Here is a 22,468-nt window from a genome sequence, read left to right on the forward strand (position 1 = left end):
TGAAACCAACACACAAGTTAGCATCTGCGTAATATACTCAGCATATATTGGAAAATGAAAGTTTTAGACACCGTTCGCATTACTGGCAAGTATTTCTTTACATACTGTAGTTTAACTCCATGTTTATGGACAGAGGATACCTTGAAATAATCATTTGTACCAGTCCACGATCAGTCATTACTACAGTTTGTTTACATTACGTTTCATATTTTATTCCAAATGAGTTAATAAGGATATTTCAACAAAGGAAATAGCTACACTGAAGGTCGAAGGTGGGGAGACGAGGTGAAGTAAGCCCCTTTTATACCTTGTTCTAACTCGCGTCCTTTGTCCTGATCTTGTCCACAGTCTGATTTTGCCCACATTTTTAGACAGGTGTTGACAATCAAAAGACACATTGTGATCTGATCGTGATCTTATTGTGTCTGGACATCTTACAAGTGTAGACAGATCTGAACAGAGAAACCATTTAAATCATCATTATTCCGGCCTCTAAAATCAGTGACAGGTGGCTGATTACATCAATACGTGTCTTACAGTAAATATATATATAAATATTATAGCTGTGACATTATTTGCATAAAGGAAGGGACCAGGAACTCTGGTCACAATGCAGACACAGTGGGCAGATAACAGACTCATTTTAATACCATGTGTAGACACACTTCTGGAAATGTGGGCACAATCAAAATGTAGACTAGATCAGGACAAAGGACCCACGTTAGCACCAAGTATAAATGGGGATATAGACAGACAAAATGGTGGGGGTTCTAATTGCAGGAGTTTGCTGCCAAAAGAAAAACAAGGCAGCTCATGTGTATTGCAACACAACTTTCTGCCTTCCCCTTGCCTTGTCGACACAGAGCTGCAGTCTTACTTAAGTATTTTCACCTTGGTTTCACTGTGATTACTGTCCTCCCAGAGTTTCCCACAGTCAATGTTACAGACTGCACTGCAGTAAATGTTACACAGTGTGATGTAAAGCCATTGCTGCTTACAGCTCCCCATGTCTCCACTGAGTAGGCCTACAGCACAGGTGTCAAACTCATTCCACGGAGGGCTGAGTGTCTGCGGGTTTTCGCTCCTCCCTTGTACTTCATTGAATTATGACTATGAATTATAGTCACTAATTAGTAAGGAACTCCCCACAACTTGTTGTCTAGGGAAAAACAAAAACCTGCAGACACTAGGCCCTCCATGGAATGAGTTTGACACCCCTTGCCTACAGGGTACAATGATGACAGAGCATAACAGTCATACAGCCAAATCCTCACAGGGTGTGATAGGTGTTATGATGGGTTCACTAATCTGTCAAATACTGTGACATCTCTCATTATGAGGAATGAAGCATTAAAAGGAATTTGAGATATTAGTGATCCAAATAAAATGACAAAGAAAAAAGGTGCAAAGAAAGAGTTAGAAAGAGGAGACAGGGGAGACCGAAGGAGATTGAGGAAATAAGGGAATGTAAAGAGAGAGCTAGAAAGAGGAGACAGGAGAGAACGAAGGAGATTGAGGAAATAAGGGAATGTAAAGAGAGAGCTAGAAAGAGGAGACAGGAGAGAACAAAGGAGATTGAGGAAATAAGGGACTGTAAAGAAAGAGTTAGAAAGAGGAGACAGGGGAGAACGAAGGAGATTGGGGAAATAAGGGACTGTAAAGAGAGAGCTAGAAAGAAAGAAGCAAAGGAGGGTGAAAGAGAGTGAGAGAGCGAGAGAAAAAGAGGAGGAAGAGAGGATGGAGCTTAGTTAGTGACAGTGGAGGAGTGGGGTTTTGCCCACCTGTGTCTCTTCCTTCTGGTCAAAGCCAGAAGGACGAGGGGTAGCCAGAAGCTAGCAGTAGCCACCCCACTGCCATGTCCTGCTCTGAACCACATCACCACTTACATTGTTCCAAACAGTGCACCTGGGCTCTGCAGTCTCCACACACACACACACACACAGAGTATCACCAACAACATACAGGAGCTTCAACCTGTGAGTCTATTCACTATAGAAAATTGTTGCCTTCAAGATATAAAGTACCGTTCTTTTATACAATATATTCTCGAAATTAGCCAAACGAAAGAGAAAAATACAGAAGGGCTCGATTCAATCCGTATCGCTCAAGATCATCGCTATTCAAATGTGAAGGCAATGTTCCAAGTTCGAGAAGACTGAATTCACGGTAAACGCTGCATGTGTCAGCTCAATAGACAATTACGTTACCATTTCAAGCGTTCTAGAGTGCAGAACTGGTGATTCGGATTGAATCGAGCCGTAAAAGATGAGCATGTCGGCATTGGCCAAAATAGTGGAACCTTTTGGAAACCATACAGCAAAACATGACCCTTTACAACTCTTCGTGTCAAAACCATTTTTCACAATAATATCAGTGACTTTCAAAGAACATCTTCTGGCACTACAAGCTGCTAACTAGCATGTGTTATTACCTGGTTATTACAGTACTAAGACTAACCTGCTGCAGTGATGTTTCAGTAATTCGCTTATACTGTGGTGAATGCTTTTTCAATGCCACAGTATGAGAAGTTGTCATATTTCTTGTGATGACATGTATCCATGTAATAATGTTGTGGTTGTTTATTACATTCATATTTTCAGTCCGAATTAGTTCTAAAAATGGACTCAAAATAAATATTTTTGCAGTGAAATCACATTTGTCTTTACAACATTAATTGGTTTGAAACCTTGATGGTTTTAATTTTAGATACAGAGCTCGTCATCAAATATGGTAATGCCCCTAAACGACAATAGTTAGGCCCCAAAACATTCAAGAATTTTTTCAACAAATATTTATTGGGAAGAAAATTCTAGCTGTCCTATTTGGTCCTACCTGTAGAGAAACTGCAACAGAGAGTCGGTTGCATGAGGCTTTCTCATTTTAAGAGAGAGAGAATTAAAATCTCACTATCAATACAAGCAATACTTCTGTTTCCTTGGTACATTTGATTTGATGATATTTCTGTTTAATTCAGACATGCAATGAATTGAAGTACAATATTGGCAAGGGGAGGATTTTGAAGTCTGACAAAAACATTTTTTTTGCGTTTGCATGTATCCTCCCGTCGCCTAAACTTCATACAACATGGTCAGACAATAATTCATAACAGCCTTGAATGTGTGATCATGGTCATATTCTGGTTAACAAACAACTTTTTAATTTTCATTACTCTTAACCTAATGCTGAGACTGAGTGTCTCTATAATTCTGTAGTGGTGTGGGTTATATATGTGTATGTTTATCTGTATGCATGTTTGTTACTTTGATTCGATCCTGTAGTTGAACCTTAACCACTGTAAAGTCCACTGTACAAGTCCCACCAGGAATGTTGTTCATTTTTTGTTGGTATTATTCACAAGAGAAAGTATGGCATGAGGAAAAGCCACTCTCTCAGCAAGAAGTCTCTCTCTTCCCCTCCTCCACCTCCCCCTATACACACAAGTAGAACTATAATGCATTAGGCGGTGGGAGGAGCTAATATTCACTGAGGTTGTGCCACTTTGAGATCTGCCGACGGGGGTTTTCACAGACCTCCCGCCAGTGGGTGGCGCCAGAGGGACAGGGGCTGTGCAGGCCGAGGGGCAGACACCCCACCACCTCGTTCTTAGTGGTACGGTCAAAGTCGACCACCACAAACTCCACAGAGATCTCAGGGAGCAGCTCGGGGGGCACATCGTAGATGAAGGACTCGTTGAAGACGGGGTTGAGCGTGCACCTCTTCACGTGCGTCTTTTTCTTGGCGATGCGCTTGCGTCCGTAGAACACATTGACTTTCACATATGGGTCTAAGGGAGAGAAGGAGATTTTGGAATATTATCATATGTAAAGGGAACATCTACACAAGCTCTGCCTTTTTGAATTGTCCACAGGCACACACAGACAAACTCAGTGGTTGAACTCACTTCCAGACAGGCCAGAGATGTCCATCTTGGGCAGGTGTTTGGCCTTCAGCACCACCACACTGAGGCGGTGGGAGACAGGCTGGTAGGACAGAGACACCAACAGTTCCCCACGGCTCTCGCACTGCAGGAAGAGACAGACACATAGAGGATTTAACTATTGACTCATTCAAAAGGAACAATCATCAAACTCACCTACTCAGCCTTTAAGATACAATGCTACAATCAAACAGCCATAATCATAGATCATATATTGAAAGAGTAATGGGGCACCAATTGCCAAGACAATACAACTCAGCAGTCTTTGGAATGATCTATTTGTCAACCTTGTTCTACATGCACAATTATAAACTGGGTGGTTCAAGCCCTGAATGCTGATTGGCTGTATGACAAAACATTTATTTTTACTGCTCTAATTGCATTGTTAACCAGTTTATAATAGCAACAAGGCACATCTGGGGCTTGTGGTATATGACCAATATAGCACAGCTAAGGGCTGTATCCAGGCACTCCACATTGCGTCTTACTAAGAACAGCCCTTAGCCGTGGTATATTGGCCATATACCACACCCACTCTGGCCTTATTGCTTACATATACCATACATATCTGTGTGTGGAAACAGACTAGTGTGATTATTTTAGTGTTTCTGTGAGAAACATCACAGTGTATATAGTATAGCGGTTTGTATAATCTAGGTGTTCTGCATAGTAAGAGCAAGGAAATTAAACAATGAATCAGATAAACTGTGGGAAAAAATATGTCATATCTGGCCTTTACACTGTATATCCATATAAATGTAAATCAGATATTGGTACTGTATACATTAATACAGATGACAGTAGGTAGACATGATGTATGATGCTACAGACCAGCACACACATTCACTTTCTCATATTCACTGACTTGCAATTGATTTCATATTATTCCAACCCATCACTAAAAGGGCATTTTCTTTTTTTATTTATTTTTTATTTTTTTGAATTTTACCCCTTTTTTCTCCCCAATTTCGTAGTATCCAATTGTTGTAGTAGCTACTATCTTGTCTCATCGCTACAACTCCCGTACGGGCTCGGGAGAGACGAAGGTTGAAAGTCATGCGTCCTCCGATACACAACCAACCAAGCCGCTGCTTCTTTAACACAGCGCACATCCAACCCGGAAGCCAGCTGCACCAATGCGCCGGAGGAAACACCGTGCACCTGGCCACCTTGGCTAGCGTACACTGCGCCCAGCCCGCCACAGGAGTCGCTGGTGCGCGATGAGACAAGGACACCCCTACCGACCAAGCCCTCCCTAACCCGGGCGACGCTAGGCCAATTGTGCGTCGCCCCACGGACCTCCCGGTCGCGGACGGTTACGACAGAGCCTGGGCGCGAACCCAGGACTCTGATGGCACAGCTGGCGCTGCAGTACAGCGCCCTTAACCACTGCGCCACCCGGGAGGCCCAAAAGGGCATTTTCTAATCTAATGATTATAAAATGAGGATTTGCTGAGAAAAATCCCTAGGTGAGTGTCCTGGTGATTTGTATGCTTATAATGGATTATTGTTTTGAAGACATTGACATTGCTTTGATGAAGGTTGTTTGACCGAAAGCTTAGCCACACAAATTTACCCTGACACCACTACAGTGAGCCAAAGATCTCTTCTCATTCTAGTGTAGTTTTAATACACCTGCAACTTGGTATCCTAGTCAGGTATGAGGTTGATTCCCATGCATGGTGTATCGACTTCCCCCATGCTACTGCAATACCTTGCCCTCCACACTGAGTACTGAGGAACACTACCCGTTTTTACGATCAGACGTCTTCTTTCAATGAGGAAGTAATAACTCCTGCATTGCATCCATACAAAACATATCCAGCCCTTCTTATATTGAACAGCAGATGGGTTATACACAATGGCCACACAGTGAGGACTAGTGCCACAGGTACATGTGGGAACAAAAAACGAAACAAGTCCTTGGCGAGTCCAAGTTGGGTACACACTCACATGCACATGTGTGGCTGTGATGATAAAGGGAGCCTGATGGATGGCTGGCTGCATTGAGAGATTACATGGAGGCGTTGTTTCTGTCTCCTCAGTCTGGCTGCAGTTAAGACTTGAATGGGGACCGAATCACGAGACACATTGACCTTCCTGTCAGACAATCTCCTCTGTGTACTGCACTGCGCTCAATCCCATGTGTGTGTGTACTGTATGTGTGAGCCAGCCCCTACCTCCAAGAATGATTGTAATGTCAGAATAGTTTGTTCATGCTTTGAAACGTGTATAGGTTGCCCCCCCCCCCCCCCCTCACCTGCATGTTCCTCTTGCTGATTTGCTGGGTGATGTGCACCCGCCCCGTGCTGGGTTCCAACTCTGTTAGTGGGACCACCACCTCCCCTATGACATCATCGCGGGCAAAGCGGTCAAAGCTGAGCACCAGGAAGTGCAGCGTGAGCTCGGGCAGCGAGCTGTAGGCCACGCCATAGAACGTAAACGTCTCGTCAAACACCGGCTCCAGTGTCTTCCTCAGGACCCTGGTCTTCACCCGGTGCTTCTTCTCAGGGAGGATGGTCATCTTCACGTAGGGGTCGGAGCTGTTCCCCTGTTCGTCTACTGCAGGCAGGCCATGGGCTCCAACGATGGTCACCACCAAGGCCTTCTTAGGGAAGTTGTAGTCTAAAGCCAGGCTGAGGGAGCCCAAGCTGGTTTCAGGCTCTGATTCTGGGTCGGAGGACGCGGGGGTGAAAGGCGAAACAGTCTTGCTGCTGTTCTCGCTACTGGTAGCTGAGCTATCCAGGCAGCAGTAGTCGGCCCTGACGGGCAGTGCCCGCTCCATCCTGGGCTGGCCAGCAGGGGGAACCAGGTGGCTCATCTGGAGATGGGTAGGCGCGTCCAGGATGTTGTTCTCCGCATCCACCAGGACCATCCCGCGACCGCCACCCCTCTCTCTGTCTCTCTCCCCCTGCCACCCAGCACGCCTTGCCACCCGTACTATCCTCTTGCTGCTGCTGAGGGACTCTGGGTAGATACTGATGCCCTTCAGCATGTGGATGAACTTGTAGGGCGGGTCTTCAGCCGAGTCACAGTACTGATCACCATGGAGCTTGTATCGGCCCGTCACCCGGAGGTGTCGACGCTGGCAGAAGGACCACAGGAGAACCAGGATCACCACGGCAACCACCAGAGCCGCCGCACCGATAAAACCGGCCAGCACCGGTGACATGTCTGAAAGAGAGAGACACATAGAATGAGTTAACACCTTTGCACAGTCTAGACTGGGATGTGTTTGCAATGTCTGGTGTAGGATATATTCATACTGGAGTCTCTAAATAAAGTAGATAGTCAAACTGTCAGTTGCATTTAGTTCAGCCAGGAACTAGAACTGACTCAGATTAAAGATATTCAACTCTTTCAGCTGCACCAAGTGATGCAGTACTGAACATCAAATAGGATATCATGTAACTGCCCTTCAGTGGCTCATTATTGTCAGGTAGGCTAAATAATGTAAGTCGTGTGACCACACCACCCAGGGTGACTCCACTCCACTGTGACTCAACACTGTGACTGTGCCATACAGCAGTAGTGACTTCACAGAGCACGAGGCGCGTGTGAGTGGGAAAGACATGAGCAATATGGACGTCATTCAACCAGGTGTCACCAGGTTGCTTAAATGTCACCCCCCCCACACCACACAAACACACACACACACACACACACACACACACACACACACACACACACACACACACACACACACTGTCCACCTCTTTCTTAAAGTCATTAATAATTTCCCTCCCTTAATTGATCCCAGTGGCGGTGTGCTTCATCTAGCAGACAGACAGTGTTCCATGGCTGGTCATTACACCAGACTAGGGCGTGTATTGTCTGTCTCAATGTGTCTGGGAGGTATAGCCCCATACCCTGTCTCTGTGTGTGTCTCTCTCTGAGTGTGTATGTGCGAAGGGTGGGGGTCTAAGTGTCTGTGCACATGCAGGTACGCATGCATCTATGTGTGACTATGTGTGCGAGCCCCCACCCACTCATTTGTTGCTGGTGGTGAGTGAGAGACTGTGACTATGTGCTGTGCGCACATGGTAAGGCTGACTGTGCTGATCCCAGCTATAATGGGACTCAGTGGACAGAGCCTGCTGCAGTGGGGCGGGCGGGCCGGGAGAGGACCCTTTGTCTGGCCAAGCCCCTGAAAAGAGACGCATTGTGGCCTTTCTCGCCCCCCCCCCCACGTAAACTTGTCAGTCTATACACTACATGTGCATGAGCATGAACATATGTTAAGCATATGTTAATCTCTCTCCCGTTTCCATTTTCATCTGTCTTTGTCTGTCTCTCCTCTCCCTCCTTCAACTGTCTGTCTTTCAACAAAATACCTTGCCCTTCCTTCCTGTTGTTTTTCATTGGCATTCTGGGTAGGGATACCAGGAGGATGACGTCAGATTTTGGAAGGAGCTTAATGCCAGCTGAGCCCGTTGCCCTGGAAACATACCCCAGGGGGATTTCAGTAGTGAGCTCTCAAATCTACCGCTTCAGTGGGTCCAAGCATTGTCCACAAAATGTGTAAAGTAATAGCATAAATTGAGTGTACTCATTAACATAACTATACACAATGCCAATCTCCTCAGTTCAGTTTTTTTCTGTGGGTAACTTTAAAGAGCATTTTGTCTGTGGGTCCCATCTCTATGCCTTCTGCATAACCCATCTCAGATCCTTCATCAAGAAAAAGAGTTCAGGTTGATTTGCAAGGACTTATGCAATTATATTTAACCATAGATTACAGATCAGACCACACTACTGTATAGGTAGTTTGCCATTCCAAATATGAACAACACACACATGCCAAGTTCAAGACAACCTTGAACTAATATGAGCACAGTACAATTTGTATAAATATGCACAGCTACTGTCAGTGGCATCATGCCTATAGGGCCCCCTAAGTTTTGTCATGTTTTAAAATTAATTTTATCATAATTATTTATAACAATATCTGTCAGCGGTACTTTGCGCAGGGGGCACACTGACTAGACCAGGCAAAGTGTACCCCTCCTTACCTATTCTCCCCTAGTAAGTGGTTCCTTCCAAGGTGCACTGAGCAAAGAGATGCCTCGGCAGGACGCTAGATACTCTAGTGCGTGAGGTATCGTGAGTGGAGGAGGAGAGAGTGTAGAGTGACACACACAGCGTTTGATTTGATTTTAGCCATTTCCAGTGCCTGACCCTGCCACTTTGTTTGATAAACTGAGTAATGGGGCTGGGGAAATGTAACCACTGTTCATAGACAGAGCTATGCGTGCAAAGATTGACATACATTGTGATTGTTCTTTTCAAAACTCAAATGACAATAAATAGATACATAACTGACTGAAATTGCTTTAATGATTGGGTTATTATACTATATACCAGTGTGGCAGTTGTACTAAACTTCTAAGGCAAAAAGGTTCTTAAAGAATCAATGTGCATCCTTAACGAAAATGACAATTGCACAGGTAAAGAGATATGCTTAGATAATGTTTTCAGAAAAAAAATACAGTTTTGACATAGAATTAGTCATAATGATTATGGCTCTAGATTGCAGGAAAAGGCTGTTTCGTGTGTTTGAAGAATGCAAAATTCTCCATCTTCTGACAAACTTCCTGTCTTTCTTCCTGCCTGGCACCGGTTGGCACAGCATAAACCCCATCATCCACAGAGTGCTGAGTGACCATGGAGCACTGAGAGACAATCTGTCTGCTTTGGCTACATGTCTTATTGTATGCTGCCTGTGAGCATAATATTCAGTTGATTTTGCAGAACTCAGATTGTGATGTGGACCAGATGTGTCTTAATCCTGATGAGTGACCCAGATTAGATCACTGGCTGTAATCTGGGTTTCTGGAGTCTGTTGGGCTGAATTGCAGATATCCAACTCCAGTACTCTCTTGTTTCTTTGCTGCCATGAAATGTTCTGCTGCATCCAGCAGGCTCAGGGCCAACACTCAAGCCTTCATTGCACAACTGTTAATCTTGAGCCTGTTTGAGACAAAAGGCCAACTGCTTGTTGTAATGAGGTTCTTCAAGCAGGTCAATGTCTAGATGCTCTTGAGGTTTAATCTTAAATCAACCAAGAAATGTGAGTGCATTTATTTTAAAAAGCCTCCTCTTCTGCATGGAAATTAATAATCTCCAATAGGTTACAGGCCCCATTCCTGAGACAGTGTTAATATGCGTTTGGTTTATATTTCCTTTGTTTTTAGGGTTTAGAACAATCCGTTTTGTTTCTGCACTTGGGTTGTACTATTCTTCTATTCCTATTCCTATATAATATCCATAACCCTCCCCATTCCCCATCACCTATTCATGTCACTTGCTGAGAGGGTCTGGCACTTTTTGGGTCACCAACACCCCCTGCCTTCAGAGCACTACACTTCTTATTGTGGCAATGTGGCATTAAACTACTGTTCAGGGATCTTAATTTAAAGCTCGAGGTCTGATCAAATGAAAATATGTCCATTTGGCCAAGCTCCTAGTTCCGGGATGCGTGCTTTCACAAAAACAAAGGAACCGGGGCTGGCGATGCTTATGCTGGAATAGACATCACGTCATCCTACCCACACCATCGTACGCGCACATTGAAGACCACAGGAGAAGTGACAATGTTGCGAATGGGCCGCAGTACTCAATATATTTTGATAGAATAGGACTACAATTATTATGTTGTTGACAACATGATTCACTAATTGAGAACAAATACTTTCATAATAGCAAATACTGTAATAGGCTCCCTCCCATTGAGCACACACTGGTTGAATCAACCTTTTTTCCACGTCATTTCAATTAAATGAAGTTGAACCAACTTGGAATAGACGTTGAATTGATTGACGTCTGTGCCTAGTGATGCTACTATCTCTGTTGAATAGGCCTGTGCAATCAGTTTCGTTCAATTTCCAAATTACATTCGACGCTATTTACATTAACATAGGCCATGGTAATGAGTAGATGTCAAATTTACATTTGGCAATCTTTGATGAATGCAATAAACTTAATCATGCTATTTGGGTGTGTTCAATCTCATATGGCCTTATTTCTAAAACGACTGGGCATTATTTTAATATTTCACGCAATGTAAATATAAGACATTATATAACGTTAACATCTGACGACACAATAAACAAAATGCCAAATAAATCCAAAAAAGGCCTGCTACTTACCATATGCAGGTCGTAAATCTGTAATCTCAGCCATTTTGAGAATTAACGCAGGATGCTTTACTGGCCGCCCAGATAAAAAGGGTAAATGAACGAATATAAAGCTGATTTGTCCCTATTTTATATCCATAGAGAATGAGTAACGATACTTCAACCAAATATTCCAGAAAATGAGCTCACAGGTTAATAAATAATGATTGTCTTGCTCTTTTCTAATGGTATATTCGCTCTCTATACGCCAAACTCAACGATGCTATTATTTATCGGATGCGGAGGCTGCGTGGGGCTCGAGACTGGTACTCACGGACTCGCAGGAGGCTTTAGACCCGCCCCCGTGTGGCGTCAGAATGTCATTTTTTCATGTGTGAAACTGTGTATGTATGTATGTAAATGACCAATTACTGGTGAATGGGTAGCACACTTTCATTCAAATAGTTGCTTGGCAACATTACACAATAGGACTAAGGACCATACCGATTTTATAAAAACAGTTTAATTCTTACTAAACTTTACAATAGTTATAACCTACATACATCATCATTTTACATTAAAAAAACACTAAAACAAACATTATAAAGCTATGTTCAAGACGAATGCAAAAATAGTAGATTTTGGTCAATTCTAACTCAATAATAAATCCTATTTATATCTACCAAAGAGACAGAATCAAGCTGACTACAGACAGCTGAAAGAATACTGTAAAAAACAACGACTGCTGCTAATATTATGATTTACAAGAAAAATACATTACAAATCATTTAATATTATAGCTATGTTCTCACCGTTGACCCTCACATGGCTATCATTAGGAGCTTAAAGAGAAGCAGAGACCCTCATGTGCGTTTTATACGTGTCTCAAATTAGACATAAATAAACATTTAAAACAATACATTTGTTTTACAAACTAGTATATTCTGGATATATCATTTGGTGAGGTAAACCAGTCACAGGCCCTACATCAACATGGAAGGACTGCAAATGCACGTAGTACCCAGAACGTTCACTAGGTGTCCTACTGGACAAATGTAATACAGCCAATGAAGTCATACTGTACGACAAAAAAACACAATCTTTAGTTGTAGTAAATACATCACTTTGGCTGACGAGAGGCGCATTGAAGCAGGAATGTACTGAGAAAACCAACAAATGAAGGCCGTTTTTTCTGTGGGGTTTGTAATTTTTTGTCAGTAGTTCAAAATGAAGGCACCAAATTAATTAATTCATGACCTTGTCTTTAATTAGGCCTAGCGGTACTTTAGTTAAAGGCATATTTTGGCATACATCAACACAAATACATGCTTTGGTTGAACAAAGGCAGGACACAAAACGAAGATAAAGCACATTCAGCAAAGGTTTTTTGGCCATAAAATAGCAGTGAAAAATCGTTCTGACAACTTTGGTCTGTTTATCTGAATAAACAAAACGTTACAAATCCTGTGTAGAAACTTCCATCAATAAATATAATCAATGATATTCTTGATATTCCATTTCTTGTTTTTGGTAACTATACTGAACACAAATATAAATGCAACATGCAACAATTTAAAAGGTTTTGCTGAGCTACAGTTTATATAAGGAAATCAGTCAATTGAAATAAAATCATTAGACCCTAATCTATGGATTTCACATGACTGGGCAGAGGCGCAGCCATGGGTGGGCCTGGGAGGACATTGGCCCACCCACTTGGGAGCCAGACCCAGACAATCAGAATGAGTTTATACCCCCCCCCCCCCCAGAATATCCCACCGGTGAAGAAGCCAGACTGGAGGTCCTGGGCTGGCGTGGTTACATGTGGTCTGCGGTTGTGAGGCTGGTTGGATGTACTGCCAAATTCAAGTTTATGGTAGAGAAATTAACATTGAATTATCTGGCAACAGCTTTGGTGGACATTCCTGCAGTTATCATGACATTTGTATGCTCCCTCAAAACTTGAGACATCTGTGGCATTGAGTTGTGTGGCAAAACTGCACTTTTTAGAGTGTCCTTTCATTGTCCCCAGCACAAGGTGCACCTGTGTAATGATTATGCTGTTCAATCAGCTTCTTGATATGCCACACCTTAGGTGGTTGGATTATCTTGACAAAGGCTAAAATGCCCATTAACAAGAATGTAAACAAATGTGTGCACAACATTTGAGAAAAATAAACTTTTTGTGCTTATGGAACATTTCTGGGATCTTTTAATTCAGCTCATGAAACACGAGACCAACACTTTACATGTTGCATTTATATTTTTGTCCAGTATAAATATAACTGAGTCACATGATACAGGTTGATGAAAAAGACTGATAAGAGAAAAGGTTGATGGAGATTGTGGTGACTATTATTTCAATTTCTCCCTGAAGAACAAACAGACCCTACTGAAGGCAGTTAAAGGACAGCAGCATTCTCCAAATGCAATATACCTGTCTGAGTCTGCTGCCCTGTAATCAAGGCATCATTCCAACACTGCTTAAGTGAGAATCCACTGCAGCACATGTGCTATCATTCTGACTTTCTGAACAATTCCCAAAGTGTTTTATCCAGGCAGGTTACCAGGTCATTGGAGGTACGAGGCCAGTTTCCATTGTTGTGACACAGTCCATCCCTTACAGTCTCTACCACTACTAGAAAACATTGATGCCTTTAGTGCAAGTTCCAGTCTCTGTGAAAAGATTGTCTGTTGAGCAAGTACATTTTGCAGTCTAAACTGCTTCAGGAAAATTAGGCGATTCAAGGAAAATATATAAAAGCATGAAAATACCTTTTCGATAGAAGTTCGATAGAAGTTTCTATTAAAGCCTACAGTCTTTGTTTCAGGTGGTGGGGAAAATGGTATCCAATCCAAAACGTACTGTAGTGTTCATGAAGGGCAGTTATCATCCAAACCAAGCAACTGAGACACCGCCACCTCTCTCTCACACACACCCACACACTGCTTAGTTGACATGTCCGTGTCCTCCTAGGTCAGCCAGAGGCATGGTGTGCAGCACCTCATCCAGCAGCTGCAGGGCGCGGTGCAGGTGGACCTCCACCCAGCAGGGGGTGTGCTTGATGCTCTGCCGGGGGTAGTCGGGCCCCCAGCCCTTCACAAAGCTGAGCCGCAGGATACACAACCGCCGCAGGTCATCCACACCTATCCCGGCTGCCGCCGACAGACCTGGGAGAATTTAGATTTACTGAGTGATTAACAGAGCGAGAGAGAGAGAGAAAGAAAGAAAGAGAGAGCGAGAGAGATGGACAGAAGCACTCACTGACTGCCGGGGCGATTCCCCCCACACTGCCAGGCCCTGGGATGTTGCCTGCCACTGCTGCAGCCTGTGCTGCTGCTGCAGCCTGGGCCGTGGCTGCCTGCTGCTGCATCTGCCTGTGGCACTGACGCAGGTCAAACACCTTCATGTAGGCCCCAGGGTAGATCTTGTGAACTGCGTCTCCCGGGGCTCGCCCCGCCTCCCGGTCCAGGTAGTAGCTCTGTACGAACACTGCATGGTCGCTAAGGCAACGCATCCACACATCCCCCTCACCACGACACTCTAACTGCACCCCCTTCCCAATGTGCAACCTGGGAAATGGAGATAGGAGTTCACACTGGTGAAGAGAAAATCACAGACACTGGGGATTGCATTTACTTCTATATAGGCGATAAAAACATATTTGCCCTGTGTATTCTGCAACCCAACAAGGTTCTCAAATAGCTAGCGGTTAGGCAAGGTGGGTATATTAGGGGCACGCTGATAGACCTGGCTCTCTCGCTAGCGTCGGTGCGGTGCACGTTGCTGAGCTGGCCCAGACAGAAGCGGTCGCCCCCCGAGGGGTCCACATATCCGTCCACTGTCACCACGGGGCAGTTAGCCAGGACCTTGAACATCTCCCCAACCTGGATGTCCATCTCAAAGTAGGAGATGGAGCACCAGAACTCTGGACCTGGCAACACACAACATGAAATATAATATGAAATACTGCAAAATGGCTGCCATGTGTCCCTCATGTGGGTACTGTACATTGGTGGTGGATGGGGTGAGATGCCTAACATCATGTGTGTGGGTGAGTGAGTGTGTGTGAGTGGGTGTACGCTGTGTCTGTACCTGGATGGTTGGAGACTGGCTGAGGAAAGGCAGGTGCACTGTGATGTTGCTGAGACCCTTTTAAGAGAAATTAATTAGCAAATATGACAACGCTGCCATATACATATAGTAACAGTCCTGCATTTCTGACAGAAAGATTGATTGACAGGTGATTGACATACAGAAGTGGTTGGGGTGGTGCAGTGGTGGTTGCTGGTGGCCACGCCCATTCTGCTGGGCTCCTACAGGGGTATAGGAGGCCGTGCTGGTGCCTGTCCAGGTCGCTGGAAGATTGTGAAGAAAGAGAACAAACAGAGTTGAAACTGACACCATGGAATTGACACCTTCTCTGTGACACTGCCAACCTGGTTCGTTAGTAACTCACTGTGATAAGAGCTCTGTGTCTGTGTGTGTTTGGAGCTGCTGTTGTAGTCACTCTGGCTGTGAGGGGTGGTGGGCTGGGGGGGTGGTCCGTGTGTGGGGGTGGTGGGTGGCGGCGTCTGGGGCATGCCCTGGCTCTGGGGAGAGGCGATCTGAAGCAGGCCCTCGCCGTGGCCCCCAGACATGGGCCCCATCATGGAACTGCTCACTGGAGGAAAAAGATGGGGGAAGTGGAATAAAAGATGGAAATTGTATGGGATAGAGTTAGACATAAAAGCAAGAGAGTCTGGTTCTTCTCAGCTGAATTGCTTGTACGGTAGTACTTCTTATTACCAGGTTCAGTTTTAGTCTATCTCACCTGGCGGAGAGAGGGGCATGCTGGGGTAGAGGTTGACAGAGGATGGGGCGCGGGGCGGCTCGGGGGGCATCTGCAGAGGGGGAAGGGGCTGGTTGTAGCGCTCGGGCTGGGGGGGCATCCTGGAGGGGAGGTCCATCTCAAAACAGTCATGGATGTACTCCTCTTTGATCAGCCGACCTGGAGGACCTTGTAATGAAGGGAGGGGGGAGAGAGAGAGACAGACAGTGGGAGGGAGAGAGACAGAAAGAGAGAGAAAGGGAGAGAGACAGGCAGGCGGGCGGGCAGAAATCAGGCGTGAGTCATGTCATATTACTATATTTTCGATTCATGAATGGATACATTTTGAATAAATTCCGGAATTTACTGTAATTTAGATCAAATTGATGGATGGCATTTATTGTTGCCTCCAAGTGGGAGTGATTTTTGCCCTGTCATGCAGCCTGTGACACCTTCTTGCACTTTGATTGAGGTGTCCTTCTTGTAGTGTAGACTAGCTCAGACAGGTATGAATCTGGCTGGTTTGGAAGCTCTGCATTCCATATTTTTCGTCAGATTGCCAAGAGCACATCTACAGTATATCTGTATCAAAACAGTAGTATTGCCTGTGCACTTTGGGAAATGCGATAAAAACAGATTGGTTAGAATGACTCGCTATTGCTCATTACCATTTTGATGATGTTTGATGATGCTGAAAATAGTGTTTTCCTCCTCACCTGCATTTTGAATGCTGAGACCAACTTGAGGAGACAGACAGAAAGGGAAACAAAGTTAGAAACAGCATGGAAGTTCTGAAAAAGCCTGTGACCCAAAGAGCCTGTTAACAACTTCATATTCTCATTCCCCATTTGTGCTTCTGTTTCATTAGTGGAAGTGAAATTGTGAACAGACGCACCAATGCCTGGCGATACCACTCGCTCGTAGTGGTAGGGGTTGACACACACATTGTCATACTTGAGGTCAAAGGCGAACTGGCAGAACTTGACGTGCTTCAGTTCATTCTTGTGGAGGTCTGGCCAACGCCAGAGCCTAGCGTAGATCACATGGGGGAACCCTTTCCTCCCAGCTACCTGGAGGGACAGAGGAGAGAGAATGGAGAAGGCATGGAGGTATTCCTTTCCAACATCCAGCCGAGGCTTTTAGGGTGATTATTTACAGTAGGACGGTGAGTCTCAGGAAGGGAATGGGCGACAGTATGGAGGCCATGATAGGGTTGGAAATTGAGCATGGAGGGAGTGGAACTGAGAATGAGAAGGAGGAGAGCAAGAGGGAGCTGGTAGACAGGGAGTGGTCGAGGAAACGGGTCATGAATGGAAATGTACATCAATGCTAAACACACTCTCTCCAGGCACACACTCTGGGTGGGGAATAGCCTTGGAGCCATTAAAACATATCAGACAGAGCTGAATAGCACAAATAGTGACTGAGTCATCAATGGTGTCTCAGGCTTATTCCCATGTTCTTGAGGAACCAATGTTACACTGTCCTTGTATTGTGCTGCATGTACTCAAGTGTGTCAGAGTTGGTCTGTGTACTTGCTATTAAGGAAGAGTGTGAGTGTGACAAAAGAGAGAGCTGGTGTAGGGTTAACTCAACAAGTGTGTGTGTGTGTGTGTGTGTGTGTGTGTGTGTGTGTGTGTGTGTGTGTGTCAGAGAAAAATATCTGTATTTTGGGATCAACATACCCTTTCTGCACTAACAGCAAGAGAAAGCCAGAATGGACTCTAAACTTTTACATTTTCTTTTTGATTATTCTTTCTTCCTGAAAACCAAAGTGACCTTCCTCAGACAAAGAGTCAGAGCTGGCAGAGTGCCAGCCCAATTACAGCCAACATTACTGACAAACACACACACAGCCTACAGTCCTGAACAGAGAATAATGCAGTACATTCTCATATATAGTTCTCACACATCACATTAATACGTGTCACTAACATCCGTATATCCACAGGCAATCTCAAATGTAGAAACTGTTGATGTAAGTCAAAACCTGCATTCAATAATAAACACCTCTCTCACACACACACACACACACACACACACACACACACACACACACACACACACACACACACACACACACACACACACACACACACACACACACACACACACACACACACACACACACACACACACAGAAAATACTGTGGTATGTCTGAGATTACAAATATACTTCCACAAACTTTAACACTGGAAAAACTCCAGACACAAACACACGCACATACGCACACACACACCAGAGACAGACAGGCTTAACTTAACCCTGCCCCTTTCCTGTGTCTCAGACAAAACAACCAGCGCTACCCCTCCAGTACTCCCTCCCTCTCTCTCTCCCTCACGAGAGCTGGGGGAGGGGAACTCCCTCTGTTTCCTTCTCTCTCATTCCCTTGCTCTCTCTCTGTAAGCAACTCGTGGGTTACACTTCTAAGTATTCGATACTATGTTCATTCTCTAGAAGTTAGCCTATAGGAAGACTTAAACCCCTTTACTTTTTTCTCCTGTTTCACCTCCCTGAAGTGTGTAAGTAACCCATGTGTTGAATGATTCACTTGTTGAGTTCGAATCTCATCACAGACAACTTAGCTAATTAGCAACTTTTCAACTACTTACTACTTTTTTGCTACTTTGCAACTACTTAGCATATTAACTAACCATTCGCCTAAACCTAAACCTTTTAGCTAACTCTTCCCATAAACTTAACCCTAACATTAACCCTAACCCCTAGCCAAGCTAACGTTAGGCCAGCTAGCTAACGTTAGCCACGTAGCTAGAATTCTAAACATATATGTTAAGCAAATTCATAACATTTTGTACGTTTTGCAAATTCGTAACATATAAGAATTGTAATTCGTAACATATCATACGGAATGGGTGATAAACATCCACAAATTAACACATACCATACGAAACGTAACATATTATACTAAATGGAGTGTCTCGGAATTTACGTACAGAATAATATGAAATGCTCTGACACCAGGTTGCACACACATGGTATGGGCTTAAAAAAAAGAGAGTTGAAATGTATTCAGTTTTGATTTTGCGTCACAATATTACACTTTATACACATCATAGAAGACTGAAATATGACAAAACCGTTTGACATAGAAACACTGGATTTTTGCACAAACAAGCGTGTCTCTGTGAAATGTCAACGGAACACTGAGGTTATAACAAGCTTTTTATTTTCAAAGCCTTTTACATTTAATTAATCTTGTGTCATGATAACTTGGCTTTTTGCGACCAGCAGAAACAACTTTGAAGATGACAACCCCAAAATGTAAAATCCTCAAAAGTTGTTACAAGAAACAAGCAACAAAGCAAAACATTGTCAGAAAGTTGCTTTTAGTTGCCAGGCTTGCTAGATTTACATATTCTAAATACATTTTTTAACGAATAGCTTTTTTGGAGCAAAAAATAAGAGCAGGTAACGTTGCTCCATGCAGACTGACGTTTTGTTTATACTTTTTCTTTATGACAAGGACAAGTTTGATGTCTGAGAACAACAATAGAATGTTCATGATTTTATGTCTTCCAAAACCGGTAAAATGATTAGGGACGTTTACTGAGGGGTTGGCGGGACTTTAAAACATACACTATGTATACAAAAGTATGTGAATACCCCTTCAAATTAGTGTTTGGCTATTTCAGCCACACCGTTGCTTACAGGTGTATAAAATCCCACAGCCATAGACAAACATTGGCAGTAGAATGGCCTTACTGAAGGGCTCAGTGACTTTCAACATGGTCAGTTCGTCAAATGTCTTCCCAGCTAGAGCTGCCCGAGTCAACTGTAAGTGCTATTATTTTGAAGTGGAAACGTCTAGGAGCAACAGGACTCAGACATTGCATAGTGCCAACTGTAAAGTTTGGTGGAGGAGGAATAATGGTCTGGCGCTGTTTTTCATGATTCGGGCTAGGCCCCTTAGTTCCAGTGAAGGATCATCTTAATGCTACAGCATACAATGACATTCTAGACAGTTCTGTGCTTCCAACGTTGTGGCAATAGTTTGGGGAAGGCCCTTTCCTGTTTCAGCATGACAACTGTGCACAAAGCAAGGTCCATACAGAAATGATTTGCCGAGATCGGTGTAGAAGAACTTCACTGGCCTTCACAGAGCCCAGACCATAAACCCTGTCGAACACCTTTGGGATGAATTGGAACGCTGACTGCGAGCCAGGCCTAATCACCCAACATCAGTGGCTGACCTCACTATTGCTCTTGTGGCTGAATGGAAGCAAGTCCCCGTAGCAATGCTCCAGTGGGAAAGCCTTCCCAGAAGAGTAGAGGCTGTTATAGCAGCAAAGGGGGAACCAACTCCATTTTAATGTCCATGATTTGGAATGAGATGTTCGACAAGCAGATGTACACCTACTTTTGATCATGTAGTGAGTGTATTACCACAATCATGACTGGCTGAAATAAAAGTATAGGCTTTGTTGCTGGCAGTACCTGAAAGGTGTATTAGTCAGTCATCAAAAGCAACCAGCTATTGGTCACTGAGTTGACAGAGTCTTTGTGCCATGTCACCAATAACAATTCATCAGTGAATAATTTATTAATGAGATCCACTGATTTCATAAACAGTCTCTCTATAGTCCCTCTATAATCAGTGATAACATACCGGCCTAGGCCTCATTCAACCCAAAATAACAGTAGCCTACCTGCAGGCGTCCATCAAGCGTCCTCTGGATGGTGACACACTTGCTGGGGTGAACTCCGTTGGTGGTGATGGCGGTGATGAGCGAGTCCAGCTCATCCTTCTTCTCCTTCAGCTTCTTTACCAGGCTCTCTATGGCACGCTTGGCAAAGCCCTCGTTCTCACCGCCCTGTCGGTGGCACATGAGGCTGTGCACGATGCTCAGGCAGGCATCGTTGCTGTTGGGGGGGTTCACTGACATCTCCCTGGGTTGAGGGGGGTTGGAGAGAAGGAGGTGAGAGACCACTATGGTGAAGCAACCAAATGCAATTGATTTATTCATTGATTTGATTGTTGTTTGATCACTGACACAACACTGAAGTCTGGACCTGATATGGTACTTTAGGTCAAGGTTCAAGTCATAGGCTATCAGCAACCAAGGTCCCTATAACAATCCAATAACAACTTTACCAGTATTAACAACACACAATGTATGGGGCTTTTACAGAGCAGAAGATACAAAGCAGGCCATGTAAACACAGAATTAAGTAGGCCAAAATTACTTTATCCTTAAATAGGTATATACTACTTATCTGAAAATACATTACCCTAAAGAGAATTGACATTCTTATGATGCATGTGAAGTGTAGGGCGGCAGGTAGCCTTGCAGTTAATTAAGAGCATTGGGCTAATCCACAAGCCGACCAGGTGAAAAATCTGTCGATGTGCCCTTGAGCATGGCACTTAACCCTAATTGCTCTTGTAAGTGAGCGTCTGCTAAATTATGTAAATGTCGGTGACTAAGGGTGACCAATGTTGTTTACAAACATCCTTCCATCTGTGTCATGCTAGTGATGAAGTTGAGCTTGTTTTGCTTTGCACAACTAGTCAGAAAAAAACAATAATGCAGAAAATGTGTGATTTCCTAAAGTAGGTTATATTACAATCCACTTTGATAACAATAATACAACTGTAATAAACTATTTAAAAAAAACATACATGCTCCACCAAAGAAATTCTAAGAGCATTTAGGAGGTCAAAAGTAATTTGTTTACATGTTTACAAAAGCATGTAGGCCTACTGGGAGAAAAATATAAATACCTCTACAAGAAAAGCAACATTATGTGTAGGCTACAGTGTACACAGTACTTTGACAGAGGATAGATAAGACTTGAGACTTGAGAGTAGTTGGGGGGGGGGGGGGGGCTCTGTCTGGCTGTCTGTCTCACTACGTTGACCTAACTGTAGGCTATAGGTCTGTCAACAATCCATGTGACTCAGACTGGTTTGGTCAGCTAAAAAATCCCTATGGGAATAGTCAATACCAAAATGTAGTTTACTTACAAATCAACAGGAGAACTGGACAAATAAGTAGAGGGAGATCTGAAGCAGTATTCCAAATGTATTTCCCCTTTTACCCCTCTCTCTGTGGAGCTGTCTGTCTAGACTGTTATCAGTCTATCGCCCTCTCTCGCTCCCTTCGTTCATCCTGCTGCTCCCTCGGCTCTTCTCCAGTTTGCTTGCAATAACAAAAGGGGGAGAGAGAGTGAGTTGTCTAGGGCAAAAAAAAGTCGAGCCAATCGCTGCGCCCGTTTCATTCCAGACGGTGGGGCTCTCGGCCAACTATGACGCTACTCTCTTACAGCTCACAGCCAGCCACTGGGGGCTGATGTCTGTCTGGGTTGCTTGTTGATTGACAGGTCTGTGCGGCTGCTTTTTTTTATTAAGGTGGCGCCGGTGAGCTTACCCCGCCCATTTTCGCTCCCCCCTGGTCCCACCAACTCCAGTGAATCTCCTCTCTGTGTAGAAAAAAACTGAGTGCCTGTGTGACCAAACTCTGGACGCCGTTTCCCGATAGCTAAACAACCGTGCGTATGTAGAATGAAGTTTTTAACAAACACTACGGATTGCAGCACAGAACAAATTAAGTGTTTAACTAAACCACAGATTGCAGCACCAAAATAA

General features: G+C 44.1%; 2 protein-coding genes across 4 annotated transcripts; both read right to left on the reverse strand.

Moving 5' to 3' along the window:
• Positions 1 to 2,776: 2,776 nt before the first annotated feature.
• LOC139380360 (synaptotagmin-11-like) lies at positions 2,777 to 11,392 on the reverse strand. Its single transcript, XM_071122980.1, has 4 exons — positions 11,086 to 11,392; positions 6,198 to 7,111; positions 3,902 to 4,022; positions 2,777 to 3,784 (listed from the first exon to the last, which is right to left on the reverse strand). Exons 1-4 carry the CDS (start codon positions 11,117 to 11,119, stop codon positions 3,474 to 3,476), a joined length of 1,380 nt encoding a protein of 459 aa, XP_070979081.1. The 5' UTR covers positions 11,120 to 11,392; the 3' UTR covers positions 2,777 to 3,473.
• Positions 11,393 to 11,557: 165 nt separating this feature from the next.
• Positions 11,558 to 22,198, reverse strand: LOC139424632 (mothers against decapentaplegic homolog 4-like). Of its 3 annotated transcripts, none has more exons than XM_071176672.1 (11): positions 21,848 to 22,198; positions 20,529 to 20,769; positions 16,756 to 16,930; positions 16,577 to 16,600; positions 15,864 to 16,040; positions 15,510 to 15,713; positions 15,307 to 15,408; positions 15,146 to 15,202; positions 14,801 to 14,984; positions 14,315 to 14,622; positions 11,558 to 14,220 (listed from the first exon to the last, which is right to left on the reverse strand). In XM_071176672.1, exons 2-11 carry the CDS (start codon positions 20,763 to 20,765, stop codon positions 14,000 to 14,002), a joined length of 1,689 nt encoding a protein of 562 aa, XP_071032773.1. In that variant the 5' UTR covers positions 20,766 to 20,769; positions 21,848 to 22,198; the 3' UTR covers positions 11,558 to 13,999. The 3 variants fall into 3 exon arrangements, with proteins under 3 accessions (XP_071032773.1, XP_071032764.1, XP_071032756.1); XM_071176663.1 differs by having other exon boundaries at positions 16,529 to 16,600; XM_071176655.1 differs by having other exon boundaries at positions 15,864 to 16,049; positions 16,529 to 16,600.
• Between the last annotated feature and the right edge of the window lie 270 nt (positions 22,199 to 22,468).

This window comes from Oncorhynchus clarkii, chromosome 2, assembly GCF_045791955.1.
Source record: "Oncorhynchus clarkii lewisi isolate Uvic-CL-2024 chromosome 2, UVic_Ocla_1.0, whole genome shotgun sequence".
Classification (NCBI taxonomy): Eukaryota; Metazoa; Chordata; class Actinopteri; order Salmoniformes; family Salmonidae; genus Oncorhynchus; species Oncorhynchus clarkii.